Source organism: Phasianus colchicus, chromosome 8, assembly GCF_987193195.1.
Source record: "Phasianus colchicus chromosome 8, bPhaCol1.hap1.1, whole genome shotgun sequence".
In the NCBI taxonomy this organism is placed as follows: domain Eukaryota; kingdom Metazoa; phylum Chordata; class Aves; order Galliformes; family Phasianidae; genus Phasianus; species Phasianus colchicus.
In genome coordinates this window covers 6,222,016-6,243,110 of record NC_143443.1, presented here as the reverse complement: position 1 = coordinate 6,243,110, position 21,095 = coordinate 6,222,016, and the positions used below count along the sequence as shown (strand labels likewise).

The 21,095-nt window shown below is 39.9% G+C and overlaps 1 protein-coding gene across 2 annotated transcripts in view; it reads left to right on the top strand.

The window, feature by feature from the left end:
* The window catches only part of BMPR1A (bone morphogenetic protein receptor type 1A), an 81,212-nt gene that overhangs the window by 40,544 nt on the left and 19,573 nt on the right, over nt 1-21,095 (top strand). For both annotated transcript variants that reach the window (XM_031602458.2, XM_031602457.2), the window contains one exon: nt 14,761-14,956. In XM_031602458.2, the coding sequence (XP_031458318.1) occupies nt 14,890-14,956 (67 nt within the window). In that variant the 5' untranslated portion in view covers nt 14,761-14,889. The remainder of the gene's footprint in view (nt 1-14,760; nt 14,957-21,095) is intronic.

Sequence of the window (21,095 nt, the reverse complement as noted above, 5' to 3'; positions counted from 1 at the left end):
AGAATTTTTTGCCAGTCATTTCTATTTGTACATGTTCTACTTTCTCTTTTCATTCCTTTTGTAATTTAATTTTAATAGCCAGGTACAAAACAAGAAATTAAGGTTACCGAGCCAAAAGAGGGAAAGAATATAAATACTGGCTTTAGATGGAGTGTATCATCCCGGATGTTGGTCAGCCAATTTACTCCTTGAGTGAGATCAGCCTGCAGTGTTCCATTTCACAGCTTTCACTTGAATTTTTGGCGGGGGCATTTTGACACCCACAAAACCCTGTGAAAGTGAATGCTTTAATTGTAAATTTATGCTGTGTAAAAGATGATGTTATCATCTAAAACTTCATATGTTAGTTCTTAAGTGGTATACCAAGACATTTGTGATTAAATGTTTTTGACTATCTCCTCTGTGTTAAGGTTCAGTGAAGCATGTCATGCATCTCTGACAGCTTTTGACCTCTCAAGATGAGAAATAATCCTCATTTATCTTGGTCTCTCTTTAATGCAGAATGTCTTTTTAATTTGGCATTTCCTTGTACTTCTGGTAGCTGTCCCTTATTTTTGGGGTGCTGTAAAATTCTCTCGCGTTTTACTTAGTGGGGTAAATGCCTACTTCTTGATTGTAACTGTGAATTTGTGCAAGTCTTCAGCATTTGCATGATGTAACTGGAGAAATGTGGCATAGTATACTGCACTTAATCAATATGGCCGTACATTCTTTATTACTTTCTGCAACTAGTCTCCTATGTCATATTGTCTCTTTATTTAATATAAAGATTTTGTTTGTGTGATTAGTTTTTCTTCAGGGTGTTGAAAACAACCTGAATTACTTCAATATATATTTTCCATTAAACCTTAAAATACTCCCTTAAGTCGTCTTGCCTTTAGCAGGCAATAACTAGAAGAAGATTAAAGACCTCTGATATAGTGGTGTTTAACCAGCTACTTCAGTTGACAGTTTTGGAATAAATTCCTACTTTTCAGCTTCTATTGCCTGTAGAGTCACCTTTTTCTCCTCCCAAGCTGGTGGTGGTAGGGCTATCTCATCTTATGTGATGGAGCTTCTTCATTTAGGATCACATGTCAAGTGTTTCAGAACAAAATCTTCAAGCTATGAGATGTTTTTCTTGCAATGGTTTTCTTATTAATCATCAAGATCTCCTCTGTTGAATAAGGAAGCAATTATTCTAAAAGGTTGGGGTAGCTGTCTTTGAATTTTCTTGGCAGCAAACTATTGGCTAGGAGTTAATTCTATAGCAAACAGGCTCAGCCACTTCAGACTCAAACCACAAATGGGAAATGCAGGTCAGTATGCTCACAGCATTTTCCAGGAGTGGAGTAACCAGAAATCCGTGTCCTCTTTTTTATCTGCTGATCAAAACAGGAAGTGCCAGTGATTCCACTCTAGAGTCGTTCTCTTCTGATGCATGCCGTCACACATTTTGCTGGACCTTCGGAAAGTAGTGTGTGTCTAATTTGTGGTCGATGTCCTCTTGACAGTACTTCCTTTTTTTAGATCCATTTGTCCTAGTTTCACCCGAGTTGTTCCAGTAGTATGACCATCTTGCTCTCAGACAGCTTAACACATGACACTTCCTGGTTGGTGGACCAAGACTGTCAGGTTCAGGAAGATCAAGTTATGCAGTCCTTTTATTCTCATTTTTATGTTGAACCTGTTAAGCTCAGAATCTCCTCTTGAAAGTCTGGTGAGTAACAGCTCTTAAGAAATCTGGGCAAGTTCCTGTGTAGCAAGAGGAGGCAATAAGAGTGGTGAGCTCTGGCACAAGTTGTCCAGAGAGGTGGTGGAAAACCCATCCTTCCTGACATTCAAGGTCAGGCTGCACTATGCTCTGAGCAACTTGATCTAGCTGTGGATGTCCATGTTCATTGCAGGGGACTAGTTGACCTTTAAGGGTCCTTTCCAACTCAAACGGTTCTATTATTCTATAAGGTTCAATTTTGTATCTTATTTATGTATCTGTGGATGGGAACTAAGTATGGTAGTGTAGAGAATCAATTACAAGGAGATGGGAGAAGTATAGAGGGAATGCATTCACAGAACGATCTGAAGATGTTTATGTTGACGGGAATGTATTTTACAGACAGTATTATGCAGTTAGAAACATTCCTGATTTTCTGTTTTGGTTATTTCTTGACTTGTTTAAAGTTAAACATTTAAATTAAGAATGGTAATATGTAGTTATGTTCTAAACAATAATGCAAGGAACGTTTTGTTTTCATTTGAAGTACGACTTCTCCTTCTCCCCCTAGTGCAGTAGGAAATGGCTGGTTTCCTTGTTTCTGAGATGTGGTATGCTTAAAAAATGAAAAATAAACCGTAACAAAGTCTTGGTAAAGAAGGTTTATTTTTTATCATGTATTTCAAAATTGTTTTGTGCTTACAACACAGTACAAGATTCCAGAGTCTTGAGTAATTTGAGTATTTTAAAACTTAAGTAGTCAATTTCAAAACTTCATAAAAATACGTACAGTGCAATATAATCCGAGTAACTAGGCAGTAAATATTACTGTCTTGGTTAGTTATTTGCCATTTAAATATTCTGCCTTTTTTTTTTTTAACAGAAAGGTCTGTTAATGCTGTAGAATGAAGGATGATTTGTTGATAAGTTATTAAAAAAAAAAAAAAGCTTTTTGTTCCATGGACTTTGCTATGAACTGACTTGTGATAATGTCAGTAGTTATTTCTAACAATCTAACAATGTAAATGCCAAAAAGTAATTCTCATTTGGCTATATTTATCAATAATGTGAAAGGCAAAATAACAGGAAACAAGGCAAGATTATGTAATCTGGAAAAAAATAAAGGAAGTACACAACTCTGGCATGACTGATTAAGTCAGGATGATGAAAGAAAAAGTCATTTGATCCATTTGGTGAGAATTTAAGGTAAGGAAAATATGTTCCTGTAGGATGAGCAAAGTCAAATATTTCCTTTAGTGGAGGCAGAAGGAGTCTTGCTGCTCTCCTCACCAGAACAAGTTCAGTGTTGTTGCAGCAGACGTTTAATCAAAGTAGTAAGGCTGATTGTAAAATACTAAAAGGTTGCAATAGATATGAAATTGAGAAATAGACATTGAAGACTTTACTATGAAGTTCTAGAAACATCAGTGCATATCTGCATCTGGAAAGGTGTGAGAGACTGTCATCTTGGTAAGCAGAACCTGTTGCCCACCTGTTCTTGTGAACATGGTGGCTATCGCATACAGTGCATGCAGTAGGGTGGATGGCCGTGTCTTGAGTGGCTTTGTGAATGTACCTGTTGAGCACTGTTGTACAGCTGAATCTTGGAGGACATAGCCTTTGGAGTTTTTGCCTCTGTGGAAACATGTTGCAATAGTGTTTAATACGTATATTGAAAGAGTAGGCATGTGAATGAGCAAATGGGGGGAAGCTTTAGCCTGTATTTGTGTGTTTTGTACATACTTCTGAAGAAAATAGAAGCTTTGACGTGTATGATTTTTAGCTTGAGTTTCCTGAAGCTGCAGGTTGCTTACACAGATAAGTTTCCATGTGCAGATGGCTCCTTGTTGTGATATATATGAGGCATCTTGCACACAGATTAAAAAGGTCTGTGGCTAGTTGCAGTGACAAAATATGGGCCTATTGAAGACAAAGTAATGCTAGAAGGGTCCCAAGAAGGTCAGAGGTTTCACAGTGAGGTTGTGCAGAACATACCCCGAAGTGTTGGACCTTTCCTCGAAGACACTGATCTTTTTCCAGGATTTGAAATAGTTATTCACTTGCGTGGTTTCAAGTTGCTAGTTTTTGAAACACTGATTAAAAACCATCTAACTGGAAAGAGGAATGGAAATAAATATTTGGGAAGTGACAAAGGATTGATCGTAGTGAGATATTGTGCTGCATTTGCTAGAAGTGGTTCAGGAATGGTGAGTTGTTCTGTCCTTTTTCTTTCTGTCAAAAATAGTTCTTTACGCTCTTTAAACCACAACAAAATTTGTTCCCTTCATTGAATCTGTAGTTTTCCTGTAACCCATTATTTTTCCCTCACATACTTAATTTGAATAATCAGCCTTAATTCTGACCTGTAGTTATATTCAGTCACAATAACCTGCCCTGACATACAAGCTTTTTCACAGTTTGATCTTTTCCTTTATCACCTTTCTGTGGACCAACCTGAAGTTATTTACAAACACTGCTAATGATTCTGCTCCTTTTGAAAAGCAGGAATAATCGGTACTATTTTGTTCTACTAACACGATAAGCTTGTGTTCTTCCTTGAATTTTCTGCCCTCAGAAAACTATTTCTGAAGTTATTTCACATACAATTTTGAACAGGAATAAGGAATATGGCAACTTTTTTTTTAAGCAGTTAATTCAAGTAATTTTGTTATGCATGAGAATTGGCTGGTTTTTAGTTGCTGTCATTAGAATATGAATCAATTCAGAAATAGGGATGCACTTTGGGAGACATTTCATATCAAAAATTTCAAGATAAGTTTAAGTGCATGCAAGATTTCGAGTGGTGAAGATGGGAGACAAGTGTTGAAACAAAGGGATTTTGATGCTATCGTATGATGCAGGGACAACTGATGTTTTTTCTTGAAAATCTACATGAGCTGCTTGATGGAGATCATTAGTTTGAACATTGTTATCCAGCAGTCTTGTGGGGTGTTCGCATGCAGCTGTCATGCTGCAGTCGAACAGTGCAAATACAAGTTTTGACCTGAATTTATCCATGGTTCTCCTCAGCAGCAAGTTGAATTAAACCAGAACTATTTAATTTTTACATTGCATCTGTCATACTTGCTCTAACCAGCAACTGTTTGGTAACTGTACCTGTTACCAAACTGGCTGTCCCCCATGGCTCAGACTGGGGTTGGAAACATGAAGATCTAGGGGAGAAAAAAAAAGTCAGGTGCCCCTAAAGTCTGACACCACAATAATCTGTGTTGCAGTTAAGTCACATGGTGAAATTAAAATGAGGATTTTCTCTGTGCTTCCCCTTATTATGTGATGCCAGTACTTTATCTTGCTGTTTTTTTCTCTTTCTCTTTTTTTCTCTTTTTTTCTCTTTTTTTCTCTTTTTTTCTCTTTTTTCTCTTTTTTCTCTTTTTTCTCTTTTTTCTCTTTTTTCTCTTTTTTCTCTTTTTTCTCTTTTTTCTCTTTTTTCTCTTTTTTCTCTTTTTTCTCTTTTTTCTCTTTTTTTCTTCTCTTTTTTTCTTCTCTTTTTTTCTTCTCTTTTTTTCTTCTCTTTTTTTCTTCTCTTTTTTTTTTCTCTTTTTTTTTCTCTTTTTTTTTTCTTTTTTTTTTTTTTTTCTCTTTTTTTTTTCTCTTTTTTTTCCTCTTTTTTTTTCTCTTTTTTCTCTTTAAGACAGCTTAAATTCACAAAGAAAAAAAATAAAACATTTGGGCCTGAATATAGTTGATAACTGTATCTGGATTTGTCAACAACCAAACAAATTACTTGTTTGTTGGAAATGCTCTGAGGTTTGTTTGTTGGGTTTTTTGAATGCTTTTACACTGAGTGTTGAAAATAGTTGTTTGACAAGCAACATTCCATCATCATCACAGTGATTAATAATCTTTTCCTTTATATAGTGGTGAGGCTTTTTCTGCCTTCCCATTTGTAGATTTTGATTTGTTTTCATCATCGAAGCCTCTGTGGAGGACAGTGGTTCCTCCATATCACACAGCTGCAAGTTCTGGGAAGTTAAGAATGTTATGTCTGGGACTGATGTTATTTTCTTCTCTCCCCTTCACAGCAGTTGGTTAAAAATAGGAAACTTGTACACGTACAATACAGCCAGTGTGTAAGATTGTCTTCCGTATCCAGTTGTACAAACAATGCTCCGTACTGGAAGATTGGCCCTGGTGTTATTTGTATCTAAGGGACTGTGGCAGTCTCTTAACAGACTGCAAATGTTACTGTCTGTTTTTTCACTTGAAGAGTGCTATTAGTGGAATTTTATTACATATTGATAGTGTTAACAGATCTGAAAAATGCATCTTTCAGTTATAGCTAGAGTCAAGGAGGAGGTGATGGGCCTCAGGTTAAGCCCAGCCTTCAGTCTTACAAGACAGGTGTCTAATTGTTCTAGTGCTGTGAAAAATGGTAGTAAAAAATCACCAGGATGCTTATGGCTTATTTGGCGATGAACTGCCCTGCACCACTGAGTTATGTATAAAGATGGGGAGGCGAGTCTTCATCCTTGACAGATAATTTGGAGTAGGAGTTGATCAATGAAGGATAAACAATCATGAAAGAAATAAGGATTTGATAGTGTAGATGCGGAAGGATTTCTAGATGCAGTAATGGCCTTGACAGAATAATGCAGCAAAAGACAGAATGTGGTGGTTACATGAGAGTGGCTTTGGATGACTGCAGAATATCCATACTGCCAAACTAATAGGGGTGACATTAGGAGGTAGATGCATTTATTTTCAAGACTTTAGTTTAAGGAATTATTGAGACATCAGAGGAGATAGATACGTTCAAGTTTAAGGATGATGGGGGGCCAAGGAGGCAGAATGTTATTATACAATTATGTCCAAGACTTTCTTGTAAATAACACCGAGAATGGGCAGGTTGTCATAAACCACAAGGGTCAAAGAGCAAAAGCAGGGAAACAAGGAAGGTTGACAGGAGGTTGTATACATCATAAGCTCAGTACGTTCTTAGTTTCCTTAGATATGTAGTGTTACTTTCTTACCGTATGAAGAGAAGAGATGACTTGAAGGAAAAGAAAAGAAGAAAAAAAAGAACGTTTTAGCTAGAGAAGTGTTTTAATATAAGAAGAAAGAAGACAATGAAGAGTACCAGCTTACATGCTGACATACCGTCCTTAAATCTACTGTGCTATGGTTGTTGAAAAACTTTTCTCGTAGTATATTATAATATTAGCTTGTAGTCAGAAGCTGGTGTAACTAATGGAGAAACGCTAGTAATAGAACCACTTGAAATATTTTAATCTGCTTTCTAGTCCTGCTTCTTGTGTATTTGTTTTTGGTGAACTTTGTGTGAAAAATTTTAACAGTATTGCTTCAGTGCAAGGAAATAGGGGACTATAACTGTTGAAGTATAAACATTACCTTTGAACTCTGTCATTGTCTACTAATTGAAATATTACCATTTGGACTTAGAAATGTCTTTGAAGCTATATTGATGAAAGTACATTGTTCAAACTTAAGAGAAGCAGTTTATGTGCATGCCATGTTGTTTCTGTAGTTATTTAACCGAGCGAATCTACAGTGCGCTTAGTTTAATGCAAATCAAGGTTGAACTCATACTTTTGTCTCAGCAAGCCTTGCAGAATACCCAGGCAGAATACTAACGTGGTCCAAGAGGCTCAGTTGCATTCATCCAAAGGCCTGGAAGTTTTTCCCAAAGTTTCACAATTAAAAACTGAATACTGAGGATAAAAGTAGAAACTGAATGTAGCATAGTAGTAATTTTGGATAATTTATACCGTAAATATAGACTTTCTTAATATAGACATCAAATTTAATACCTCTGTTATTTGTGAAGTAACTGTGCATGAGCATGGTGTGCTTTATACATAAGTACATAACTGAGTTCCTTCCAAGTTCTACATGAGATAATTAACGTTGTAATTACAGAATACTTGCAGTTAGCTGGTTTATTCCCTTCTATCCTTTATTTGGGCTGAAACTTTATTTCTGCGGAAACTTTGTTAACCTCCCGTGCACCAGGGCTCTCTCTCCTTGCAATCCAGGGCAGTTGCCGGTGAGAGGGCTTGTGATGTTGCTACCCCAGCCACCTCGCTCATTTGCTGGAGGTCAGTGCCTCTGTGGCAGTATCAGCCTTGTGCCAGCTCATCGGCACAGCTGTTCAGAGACCGGCGTATTAATCTGAACTGCCAGGGACTCTGCTTTAGGCCATGCAAGACTTGCTGCTGACAATGCTTGCTCACCTCTTGTGCCCTTACTGCGGAGGCGGTCACCTCCTCGTGTTTTCATCTGGAGCCTGCAACCTTATGAAAATATCCCAATGTGAGTTTCTAGGGTGGGTGGTGAAGCTCATGGCAGACAGAAGGCAATTCATGCAGTTGGAGAGAATGGTGAGAGAGGGTGAAAGGGCGCGTTTCAGCACTTTAAAGTTAGAAGGGCACTGTAACTAATAGAGGTAGCAAACATAAGAATTACATGCTGTTTGGGAAGTACATACTTAAAATCTTGTTTCTGTTGTAAATACACTTTGAAGATTTAGGGAGCGTATAAACAGGAGGGGGGAACGACTGTTTATAAGGGTGGATAGTGATAGGACAAGGGGGAATGGTTTTAAACTGAGCCAGGGGAGGTTTAGGTTAGACATTAGGGGGAAGTTATTCACGCAGAGGGTGGTGATGCACTGGAACAGGTTGCCCAAGGAGGCTGTGGATGCCCCATCCCTGCAGGCATTCAAGGCCAGGCTGGATGTGGCTCTGGGCAGCCTGGTCTGCTGGTTGGTGACCCTGCACATAGCAGGGGTTGGAACTAGATGCTTGTGGTCCTTTTCAACCCAGGCCATTCTATGATTCCACGATTCTATGATTTGATGGTCTCCCTTCTGTTACTTCCTCCTAGAAATGATGTGCTCTGTGCCCTGTCAGGAAAGTGTGCCCTTCGTGTAACAGGTGACATCACGGCAGCGGATTTCACACTGCCGCACAAGGAGCGAGAGCCCTGCGGTCAGCGTTACCGAGTTGGCTCTTGTGACCTTGGTAATTACTAATCCGCGCTATCGGTATTTCTGAGCCTCGTCAGCAGTGCTTGTCGAGCGTTTAATTTCGTGCTTAGTTACTGGAAGCCTTGAATAGGAAAAGGCGATTGAAAATCTGGAGAGGAAGAAAGCAACCCCAGCCCGAGCTGTTCTCCGGGGGTAGAGGTGTTCCGGGGGGAGCCGGCCGCCCGAGGGGAAGGCGGCATTGTCATGCTAATGCCCGGGGGCCGGGTTGCGGGGCAGCCATGCGAACAATGGCCGTGGAGCCAGAAAGTCTGCGCGGCACCTCGCCGAGCGGGGCCGGGGGGGTTCGGCGCTGCGCTGCTGGCAGCCGGCCACGGCCCTGCGGTCCTCGCTGCCTCGGTCGGACTGAGAGGAGCGAGAAGGGAGGGCCGAGCCGAGAGGGCCGCCGGTCTGCTTTTCGGTATTCCGTGAGGAAAAGGACCCGAACCGCCTCGGCTGACCAGCTCCGAATCCTCTCTCCCCGAGCTGGAAGCGGCAGCGGCGGCACCGCCCTGCGGGCGGGGCTCGGCACGGCACGGCCCCGCTCGGCGCGGCGGCTGCGCGCACCGCGGTGCGGGGCGGAGGCGTCACTGCGCTGGGCGAGGCTGGGGGCCGGCGGGCAGCTAGCGCCGAGCCGGCGTGCGTGACAGTGCGGTGACAGTGCGCTGCCACCGCGCTGAGACGCGGCGAGGGTGTAAAATTGAGACTCCAAACCCAAGTGCATCCACAGGCACGTTAGTACAACCGTATGGTATTTTCAGTAGCAACATAAGACATTTTAAAAAATCTTTTTTCTTGAATTCACGTTGACTGGCGTGACGGTAAGGAACTAGCAAAAATAACAGGTAGATGATAAAAACAATGAAAAAAGGGTGATAGCGCCTGGAAGAGCGGCAGAAGGTGATGTAGGCTGGGGTAGGGAGGAGACTGGGTGCCTCTTGCACTTGTGTGAAGGGCAGAACGCCTCAGCCAGCTAATGGCAAAAACAGCACGGGTCAGGATGGATAAAAGTTGTGTAGTGAAGTGTTGTTTGAATATGTTCAAATAAGAGAACGCATCATGCTTGTAACACGCGGGGATAGATCCGAGTACCTGATGGCACTGGGAAAATACATTTGCTGAATTTCATTACTGTTAATTTAATGACAGAAACTTTGTAGCAGTTAGTTAATTGGAATTCCAGCGTAACAGTGCGATGGACATTCAGGAGTCCAATGAGTAGCGTCCCCAATTACCTAATTGTGCTGGGCATGGTACAAAGCAGCTATGCTTTAATTTCTTCATGGTTAACAACTTTGTTTGTGAAGCAGATACGTCATGATTTGCTTGTTTGGTTTCTGAAGTCCGCAGTAATAGGCACATTTGGTAGTTGCAAACAATCTGGAACCTTTCTTTTGTAAGACTTCTGTTAGTGTCCAGAGTAAATTTCAGTGACTTTCATCCAGCTGCTCAAAATCAAGTCTGTTCTTAACATTAACTTCTGCAGAAAACAATTGTTAGGGTTTATGTTTTCTGGGTGAACAAACCCACCACTGCTGTAAGTTCATTATAAATACATTTATAAATATCCACTGAATTAGGTTATATTATTCATTTCAATCCTTTGAGAAGCATATGTCACACTTAATTTAATAGTTCAAATTTTGTAGCAGATTGTGGATGGTGAAGGAATATGGAAACCATACACACAATCTTGGGTTTAAAATGTGTGAAATCAGTAGTATTTTTTAAATAACCCTAATATAATCTTCAGTTCAACTGAATTGTTTTTGTGGCCTTGAACAGATAGGTGCATGAACAAGTGGTTTGGAGTAGTTTTTGCTGATGTCATGCAGCCAATTGCCAGAAGTCTTCTCATTGTCTCCTGCCTTCAAAGATTTCAGCAGTGGTTTTACCTGCGTTTACCTGTGTTTTTCATGTGGCACATTTGACAGTGCTTAAGTATAGTTAGTTTATCTGCTTCAGTATGACACTTTTTTGTAGTTATTATAGGCATGCCTTCCATTAACTACATAGAAATGTGTTCTAAAAAGCAGTCAGAGGAAGAAAAGCACAGAACATCAAACTTGCATTTGAATTGTTGGTGTTATGGAATTGACTAAAACTATATTTGACTTTGATCAAAAGTTAACCTCAGCTCTCAGTATTTCAATAGTTATATTATAACCTCAGTATTATAAATAGGAATATGGAGTTAGAAGCATTATAAGCACTCACTTGTTTCAGGGTCCGCACCTTTTCTGTCACCTGCAGCTGTATCAGATGGTGGACTTAATTGTTAAGATTCTGGATTAGATTTAGTTAGATCAGCCCAAAAACCTGGGTTGGAAATAGTCTTCTAATTTCTGTTCTAAATGCATTTTAATGGCTAGATAGATCCTACCTACTTGTTGAGACAGTAGTTTGCAGATTGAATACTTGTGTGTATTTATTTACATGTTATGCTTTCAAAGATTATTCTTTTCCTTGCCAACTTTCACTTTATTAATCTTTTTTTTTTGGCTCCATTCATAGGACTTTCCTGTTCTACAGATAGTATTATCAGTCCTCAGCTTATGCTGAATTTATCTGCCTTGTCTCTCTTAGAGTGCTGTTTCCTCTGGAAAATTTTCTAGGAGGGTCCTCAAGTTGTGTTTGCCTCATTCTCCCAGCCACATTGCACTGATGCTTCTAACATCATGTGTTTGGTTACTGTGTCCATGGACTTCAGTACAGTACCTTTATGCATCTTCTCCTAGTCTACTTAGAGAAGAAATTATTCCTAAACTTTGCCACTGTCATGCCGTTGTATTTCATCCTGGTTTTCATACTCCAGTTCTTCACGTGATCCAAATCATTTTTACACAAAAGCAACACTCAGCTGAACTGACAGTTCATGTTTGCCAGAAGAGATTTTCAACAATCTACTTACTGAGCTTAGTTCTTTAATGAAAAATGATAGATCAAGATTTAAGAATTTTATATTTAAGAATTAAGATCCTTTAATGTTGGTTCAACTACATGAACAATTTCCTTTCTCAGAACTAATTATTGTCTACTCTGCATTGAATTCTTTACTGTTGTTCTTTCAACCAAATTAATGATTATCTGTCATCATATCAGGTGTGTTTTAAAGCTCTAATATTTGTAGTAGAAAAGTTGCTGTTGCATCAGTCTGAGGTCTGACAGTCTGGCATTCTGTTCTACCTCAGGGTTGTGTTTGAAGCTGTTTGTATGATTGAGGTAGCATGTTTATAGTTACCTAAGTTGCATCTTGCCCCCATTACGTGCAGGGATTACGGTGAATGTTTTTTTCAATGTTGCTTTTACCTGGTACTTTATATACTAAAGCAAATGTTTTGAAACATATCTTGTGTGTTGAAATGAACTTAAGTTCTAATTCTTGTTAAGTTTGCATTTCACATATTCTCTTTTTGCAGCACTATCTTTGCTGCTGTATTGTGTGCTGTCATTCTTTATTGGAAGTTAGGAATGGTGCAGCTCTTTTGGTATAGGGGTCATGCTGTTAAAAACAACATCTAAAGAACAATTACCCCTAAATTTTCTCCTTCCAACATCATTTTGGTTCACATTACAAGTTTTGTGTCCTTTAGCATCATATTTTTGGAGTCATACAAGGTGTAAGGCTAGATGACCATCCTGGTTCATGAATTCACAGCTGAGGTCCAATTAAAAAAAAAAAGCCAGAGTTATAATAACAAAAGCATTATCTTAAATGTTTTTAGGAGGGATAATAATCTACTCTGTAGACAAATTGGACATTGATTTATGAATAAAAAACTCGAAAAGATTGTAATTGAATGCTTCTTCATAGCTATAATAGAAAAAAAAAGAGATTGAAGACTTTGGAATCAACTGGTTGGCTTGTGGTTTTGAATTTCTTCAGTGTAACTGAGTTGACAAACACTCTATTAGTTAATTGGTGCTTTAACACATTTGAAGTGCTCTCCTAGTTGTGTCCTTCTAGACTATTAATAGTCTATTAAAAGTCAGGCAGTTTTTGGAGATGTTCCAGCTATTGCATGCCTTAGTGTGCTACAGTGTGGCTGCAGTCTTCCTTGTTAATGGCAGTCCAGAGGCAACTGAGCAGATGTAACCATGGCCCCTTCAGTTTTGTTAAATGTGGTTTTGTTGCCGTTTTTTTGTCTTGCTTTAATGAAAGATATTCTCAGAGGAAGAAATTCTCACACTTAGGGGTGTAGTATTTACTACTAGAATAGCTAGTCTGTTTTAAAACTGTTTTCTCAATCTGTTAAACTATGTGGCAGTTGTATCAGTTATCAGAGTGCAAGGTAGTGTTGAGAACTAAATCTTGTCAGGCAATTTCCTTTTCTGACAAGGAACAATAAAGGTTTCTAGAGAACTGTTTGGCACAGTTTAGCTCAGAAAGTGAAATGAAAACAAGGAACAGATCAAAGGATGGGTGAGAAATGTCTAAAATCTCCTCTGAAAGTGTAGTAGAAAAGCTCCAAGTTTTACTGTGATGACTGAGAAGACTGCCCCAACCTGCCTCCGTTGGGTTTTTGACGCTTGTTTTTGTAGCCTGGGCAGCAGAACAGGGCATGTTCACATAGTTCCTGTTGTGGCATTTCGTTCTAAATCTCTGATTTTTCATTGGCGTAGCTTAAGCTTCCCTGCCACACCATGAAATGTTGTGATTGTGGGTACAGCAAGATTCGTAGTGCCTGTCTGCCAGTGCCTTGAGCTAGCTGAGTTGGACTGACGCTGGCAGCAGCAGCAAGGTAATTCTGGCAGTCGTGTGAAAGCATTGTGCATACATTGCAGGGGAACAGAAGAGAGTTGCAGTCCTGCAGGGTTTTAGTTTCCATTTATGAGATATTCTTTTAAATGGTGATAAGCATTCTCGAGTTACAATGATATAATAATTGGGAGTTGGGAAAAAAAGATGTGTTCGTTGTGTCATCTTGTTACATGTGCTTTGATGTGCACGCTTATACGTGGTGAAAATTGAAATATTAAAGAAAGGAGATGCACAGGGGTTGTAAGCTGAGAGCAGTACGTTCTGTTGCGTTTCTAGAGGCAGTGCTGTTGGAGCTCAGAGCACTGAGGCCGTTAGCAAGGCACGCTGCCATTCGTGCAGCACGAGGGCCATGCCGCCTGCCTTCCCCGACAGCCCGCACCGCACTGCGGCTGCTCTGAGCCCACAGCTCAGGGCCTTGCTGCCGCCTGCACCGCAGCGCTTTGTTGCTTCATTAGAGAGAAGTCAGAGATGTGTGAAAAGTAGGGCACGGGTCGGAGGCTGCGTGCCCCTTCCCGCCGCAATTGAAGTGACGGACACCTCCCGGCTCTGCCGCTAATTTCCCTCCATGGTGAATGCCTCTGAAGCACTAATTAAAATGAAAAGTTCTCGGGTCTTACGGCAGACAGATTGAGTTATTTCTGGTGGAAGCGGCCACCAGCAGTAATTGCGGCACAAATGCGAGGGTCTGCATTCATGAGCAGCGCCGGGCTGACAGGGGTCAGGGGGTCAGGCCCGCCGAAACAAGCGGCCGCACAAAGGCGGGTTCGGGGTTCTCCTCTTCCTCCTACAAAATCACTTTTGTTTCTCTGCACTGTTTAGGTGCAGAGCTGCTCTTGAGTCTTCTCAGGCCTAATTACGCTTCCTTTTTTAATCACTGTAAAAAGTTCATGCAGCAGAACGCGATCACAACTACTACGCTTAATAAAGGGGTGGTATTTGACCGCTGCGGTCTGAAAAAGTAACTTTTTATTCAATTTAATTTTACATGTTAATCTGTTAAATAGTGCCTATGGTAGCTGTGTGCGAGTCAAAAATTTAAGATGGCAACTGGTGAGTTAACAAACATCATAACTTTGATTCAGCCATTAAAACCGCCGTGGGTCTGGTTCTTTGCAAAAACATAATTTTAGAAAATCCTAACTATTACTAATATTTTTAGTTACTTAATAAGGTCTTAATAAACATCCGCCTTTTTAATTTTATTTTGCAGTTATGTTCAGTGTGATGCGGAATCTTGAAGACTTCTTTCCTTGTTTCAGAAATGCAAGTAGTGACTGAACATTATTTTACTGTATTTTTCAGGAAGCGGAGTTGGAAAAGTTACAAAATCACCCTTGCAGTCTTGTATTAGGCTTCACCAAACAGACTGAGCTTAACGTTTGTCAAGCAGAAGGGCCACTTGCCTTGCACAGGAAGGATTAAAAGTGAACAATGACTCGACTGAGAGTTTGTGAGCGATTGCTTGGAGCCTATCTGCTTATCATTCTTCATGTTCAAGGTAATTGTATACCAGCTGAAAAAAAGCATGTTTTTCATCTGTAACTGAGGAATGTATGCATTCTGTTGTTTGTTGTTGTTTAGTTTTGTGTTTTTTCAGTGAGCTCTATGCAAACACCAAGGACCGTTCTTTTGCAGGCAGGTTGGTATGTCTGCCTGACATGTCAAACACCTACTAAAAGAAAAAAAGGGAAGATGATAGCGGTCACATGGAGGTTAGATTATGGAGTATAGTTCTGCAAATGCTTGAATAGAGCAGATGCCAGCACAGGTACACTGTAGAGAAACTTATATGAGCAGCAAAACTGAAGAAATTCTGTGTTGTGACCTCTTGGATTTCAGTTTCCTGTAAGTGTATCTGAACCCTTCAAATTTTTACCCACTGTAGAAACTGCAGTGTGGAATTCTCCATATTTTTTTTTAACACAACAGCCAAGACAGTTCAGCATTAACTGAACAAACCATTTCAGCTCACTCAATTTCATGAGGTGAGGCTACATAATAGCCTGGTTTTTGGTTAGTTAAGTATTTGTGAGTCTATCTGGCCATCAATTATCAAAAACTTCTGGAGATACAGTTATCACGAGGACTTGAATTCCTCTCTCAAATTAGGTTAAATTAAAAAGAAAATAATTGGGAACCAACCATTGTGCCTGTCTTCTTGTTGTGACTTGATACAGAATTGAAGCTTATAACTTTTTAAAATGATAAATTTTAATATTATAATAACTGTCAAGACTACAACTAGTTAGGGGGGAAGAAAATAAATTGGATGTACGTTGTTCTGATGGGTGGATGAGAATCCCATTCTTGTTAGTTACAGTGGTATCAGTGAAGCTATTTTAATAATTTTTATCTGGGAACTGCCCTAGCTGCTAACCTGCATGGGGAGAAGTGCTTATACAGATCACCTGGCTTTTCTAAGCAATAAATATAAATGATATTTCAAATGAATAATGAAAATATATTATGCTGTCTGTGCTGATTGCAGCTTTGGTGTGGTAAGGGGCAGCCTGGCGAAGCTGTGACACAGAAGTATTTTCTTTGAATTGAACCCAGCTTAGGTTGCGTGTAGTTGAAGTTTAGAGTACAGATTCACTTGTATTTACAAATAACTCTAAGATAATTAGATTTGTTCCTGCTAGCAATCTCAGTAAAGGACACTTTGGAGAGAAATTAGGGAAAAAAATATTTGTGATGAATGCAGTCAAGCTTAGAAGAGGCTGCCTAAAAAGTCGCTTCAAACCTTGATTGGAAGACTTGCAACCAATTCTAACTTACAAGTTGGACCACCTTTGAGGTGGTACCAGGAACATCTGAAAGGTCTCTTCCATTCTGGATTATTCTCAGATATAATAATTTGTAATAGAGCTTGTTCCGCCAGCATTTTTACTCAAAAGCAATACTAACTGGAGGAACAAATTTGTTTCTCTTTCATATCTCCCTAGTTACAAATAGAAATAAGATAAACATAGAGATCTCAAAGTGACTTAAAATTCAACTACATTCTTTCTGATAACAATGCTTGAATGAAAACCTTCTACTGTATATTATAATAATAAATTTCACTTAATTAAGTCGAAATGCTCTGTATTCTAAAAAAAAAAAAAAATCTTCTGAAGAAGGAATTACTCTTAAGAATCTCTCTTGACTTTCATATCAATACAGAGCAAGTTCTGAAAGCCCTGGGAATGAGCTAGCTGAAATGTTGCTTCTTTGATGCAAACTGCCTAAAAGCTTGTTTTCAAACACATGAAATATTTTGGGGGAGAGTGGATAAAAACAGAAGGAAAACAAAACAAAACAAAAAATACCCAAGACCCAGTGGATTTTGTTGGATTTTTGGGGGAGTCTGGTTTAGGGCAATGTGGAACAAATAAGCCGATAGTTACCAAGTATTATCTTAGGAAAGAGGACTGCATCACAGAATCACAGAATCGCCAGGGTTGGAAGGGGCCTCAAAGATCATGAAGCTCCAACCCACCTGCCACTTGCAGGGCCACCAACCTTCTCATTAATACATCTTCTTTTTAGCTTATGGAACACTGCCCTGGTTGAAAAATGATCAGAAATGGATGACTAAATTTAATAGCCTTTATTTAAAAAAAAACAAAACCAAAGGCACAAAACATTTCTGTATTTCTTTTCTCATTGTGGAAGATCTTTACAATATCATCATAGATGTAACTTAGTCTCCATTCACTACTGCTTTACATAGACAGCCACCTATTTTTGTTTAGCTTAGGCAAGAATTCATCACCTTCAACTGCAGTTAAGAACTGTACTAAGTGGGTATTTGCCTTAATGCTACTGCAGGTTTTCAGTTCACAGAGTCAGTTTTACTTCAGAATAGCATTCCTTTGTTTATACGGTTCCCTGATGAGCAGAGCTAATCAAAGTATGCAATAGAGTGTTTAAGTTGCTTCAAGGATACTTAAAAATGTTCTCCTAAATTTTAAACTTGGATATAATTATGATGTAATATTAGATACATGATTCATCACGTTTTTGTATGTCCCTCAGACACGCTGCAGAACACCAGTATATTAGATCATCTAAATTAGTTAACAAGAAAAATTGCATTCAATGTATATGAAGAAAAGCTTATTGAAACTTAAATTTTAAAACCTTCCTTAGGATTAATACGGAGTATTAAGACTTAAAGTTGGTGTTGTCCATTAGCGAACGGAAAATCTGTTAGTCTTTTTTCAGTATTATGCTTCCTGTTATTTGTATGGTCAAGAGATCTATGTCCAGGTGGAGGCTGGTCTCATGAATGGTGTCCCCTAGGAGTTAGTCTTGGGAGTGGTGCTCTTTATTATCTTGATCAAATAGCTAAAATAGTTGTATCAAGTGCACCCTGAGGAAGTTAGCTGATGACACCAAGCTGAGCTGTGCAGCTGACACAATAGAATGAAGGGATGCCATCCAGAGGGACCTGGACGAGCTCAAAAAGTGGGGACATGAAAATCTAATGAGGTTTAACAAGAGCAAGTGCAAGGTGTTGCACTTGGGTCAGAGCAGTCTCAGGTGGGCACAGGATGGCAGAAGAACTCATTGAGAGCAGCCCTGCAGAGAAGAACTTGGGGATGCTGGTGGACAAAAGCTGAACGTGATCCAACAGTGTGTGCTTGTGACCCAGAAGGCCAACTGCATCCTGGGTTGCATTAGAAGAGGAGTGGTTGGTAGGGAGAGGGAGGGGGTTGTCCCCTTCTGCTCTGCCCTTGTGAAGCCCTATCAGTATTATCATGTCCAGGCCTGGGGCCCCCAATGCAGGAAAGACACGGAGCTGTTTGAGCAGGTCCAGAGGAGGGCCACAAAGATGCTCAGCGGGCTGGAGCACCTTTCTTATGAAGAAAGATTGAGGAATTTGGGCTCAGTTAGCTTGGAGAAGTATCAGGGGAGACCTCATTGCAGCCTTCTAGTGATTGAAGGGGGCTTATAAGCAGGAGGGGGGCTGACTTTCTACATGGTCTCATAGTGATAAGAAAAGGGGGAAACGGCTTTAAACTAGAAGAGGGGAGATTTAGAATAACTATTAGGCAGAATTTTGTTTTTAGTCTGAGGATGGTGAAGTACTGGAAGAGATTTCCCACAGGAATTGTGGACACCCTATCTCTGGAGGTATTCAAAGCCAAGCTGTATGGGGGACCCTGGGTGGCCTGATCTGGTGGGGGACAGTTGCCCGTGGCAGGGGGCTTGGAACTACGTGATCTTTATGATCCATTCCAATCTAAGCCATTCTATGATTGCAAATTATTGTGTTGAAAATAGTTTATAGAATTTGAACACGCTTTATGAATTTCATGTTTTGTGTTTAAGTTCAGTAACTAACCTGAAAAAAATACATATATTCTAAAATCTGCAGAAGGAACTTAATTTTTCAGAGTCTGATTTATTGCTTAGAAGCATCGTAATTTTGTTTACCTGTGTTCTTCCCAACTCATGGTTCCATATATCTTTAAAACATTCGCAACAAACTTGTTAAATTACTGGTAATTAAAACTTGTTAAATTATTGGTAAATATTTCTTCTGATTAAGTTATTTCAGTGGATTATGAAGAAATTAGATTTATAACTTTGTTCTTCAAAAGTATGCTTAATGTAAGCTATAATGTAGTGAGTGGTTTTTTTTCTTAAATTTTCAAAGTAAATTAGAAGTAAAATCCTCTTTTCTTTATCTCTTGTTTTTAATGTACATGAACAGAGAGTATTCTGTTCTGGGGAAGGAAAGGACGAGAGGCTGTGTTAAACTGTGTGGCATACCTCGTATGGCAGCCAGAGGGTGGCAGTTCAAAACAAGCAGTCTGGGAACTTGCTGTGATTTTTTTTGTTGTTTTTATTTGTTTTGTTGTCATTGTTTGTTTTTTAAGGAACCAGTTCTGCTAGGTGGAGCTGCCTATAGTGTGCCTGGCCTTCAAAGACCACAGGCTTGATATATTAAAAAAAAAAAAATAATAAAAAAAGCAGCTCTATAGAGACTTAAATGTTGAAAATACCAGAATGCAGAGCTCATAGAAGTATTGAAGATATTTTATTTGTACCCATAACGCTAATTTTCTGTGTTACTGTGTTTTTAATGGGAAGTGCTGTTATTTTGTTCAATCTGTACCAGTTATACCAAGGTTTGTATACAGTACATCTTGGAAACTTCTCATCAGTAGAATGGTGACAGGCCTTGGCTGTAGAATCTTTTTTTTTTTTTTTTTTTTTTTTTTTAAGGAAGACCTATCTAACATAAGAGGTATTTAGAGTACTGTAGTTCTGTTAGGATAAATCCCTTTTAAGGATAATTTATTTTGGAATGAAATTGTTTTCATGTATAATGTCAGTATAAACCAGAGGAAAGTGATACTATTATGAATTCAACAGAAAACTTCTGAACAACTTGAGTGGACTACCCAGACTTGTGCAAAGCATTGGACACTGGTCCGCATGATGTTCTGGTCACCAAAATGGAGGAAAATGGATTTGATGGATGGACCACTCTCTGGATTAGGAAATGGCTGGATGGTTGCACTCAGAGAGTTGTGGTCAGTGGCTTGATGTCCAAGTGGAGATCGGTGACAAGTGGTGTTGGGAGTAGTGCTATTTAACATCTTTCTAGGCAGCATGGACAGTGGGATCAAGTGCAAGTTTGCAGGTGACACCAAGCTGACTGGTGCAGTTGACACACCAGAGGGAAGAGATGCTGATCCAGAGGGACCTGGACAGGCTTGGGAGGTGGGCCCATGCCAACCTCATCATATTCAACAAGACTAAAGGGAAGGTCCGACATCTGGGTCAGGGCAGAGAGCAGCCCTGAGGAGAAGGATTTGGCAGTGTCAACTGATGAAAGATTCAACGTGAGCCAGCAGTGTGCGCTTGCAGCCCAGAAGACCAACCATATCCTGGGTTGCATCAAGAGAAGCGTGACCAGCAGGTCAAGGGAGGTGATTTTGCCCCTCTGCTCTGCTCTCGTGAGACCCCACCTGGCGTACTGTGTCCAGTTCTGGAGCCTCCAACACAGGAAGGATATGGAGTTGTTGGAGTAGGTCCAGAGAATGGTCACAAAGATTATCAGAGGGCTGGAGCACCTCCTGTACAAGGACAGGCTGAGAGAGCTGGGGGTCTTCTGCCTGGAGAAGAGAAGGCTCCAAGGAGACGATATAGCAGGCTTCCAGTACTTGAAGGGGGCCTACATGAAAGATGGGGTGGAACTTCTTATAAGGGGAGGTAGCAACAGGATGAGGGGAAATGGTTATAAAGAGGAAGACAGTAGATTGAGACTAGATATTAGGAAGAAATTCTTTACTGTGAGAGTGGTGAGACACTGGATTGCCCAGTGAGGTTATGAATGCCCCCTCCCTGGAAGCATTCAAAGCCAGGTGGGATGTGACTTTGAGCAACGTGATCTAGAGGCTGATGTCCCTGCCTATAGCAGGGGAGTTGGAACTAGATGATCTTAAATGTCCCTTCCAACCCAAATTGCTCTATGATTCTCTGAGTTCTGTAGATACTAATTCTAGCATTACAGCTTGATTTGTGGAGGTAGAGAGGATATAGTTGAATACGAAATCACAGGCATAATTTTGGTTGAAATAAACACAGAACATATGAGGCAATGTGGTGATGGTATGGAGGAAATGATAAACTGTTGG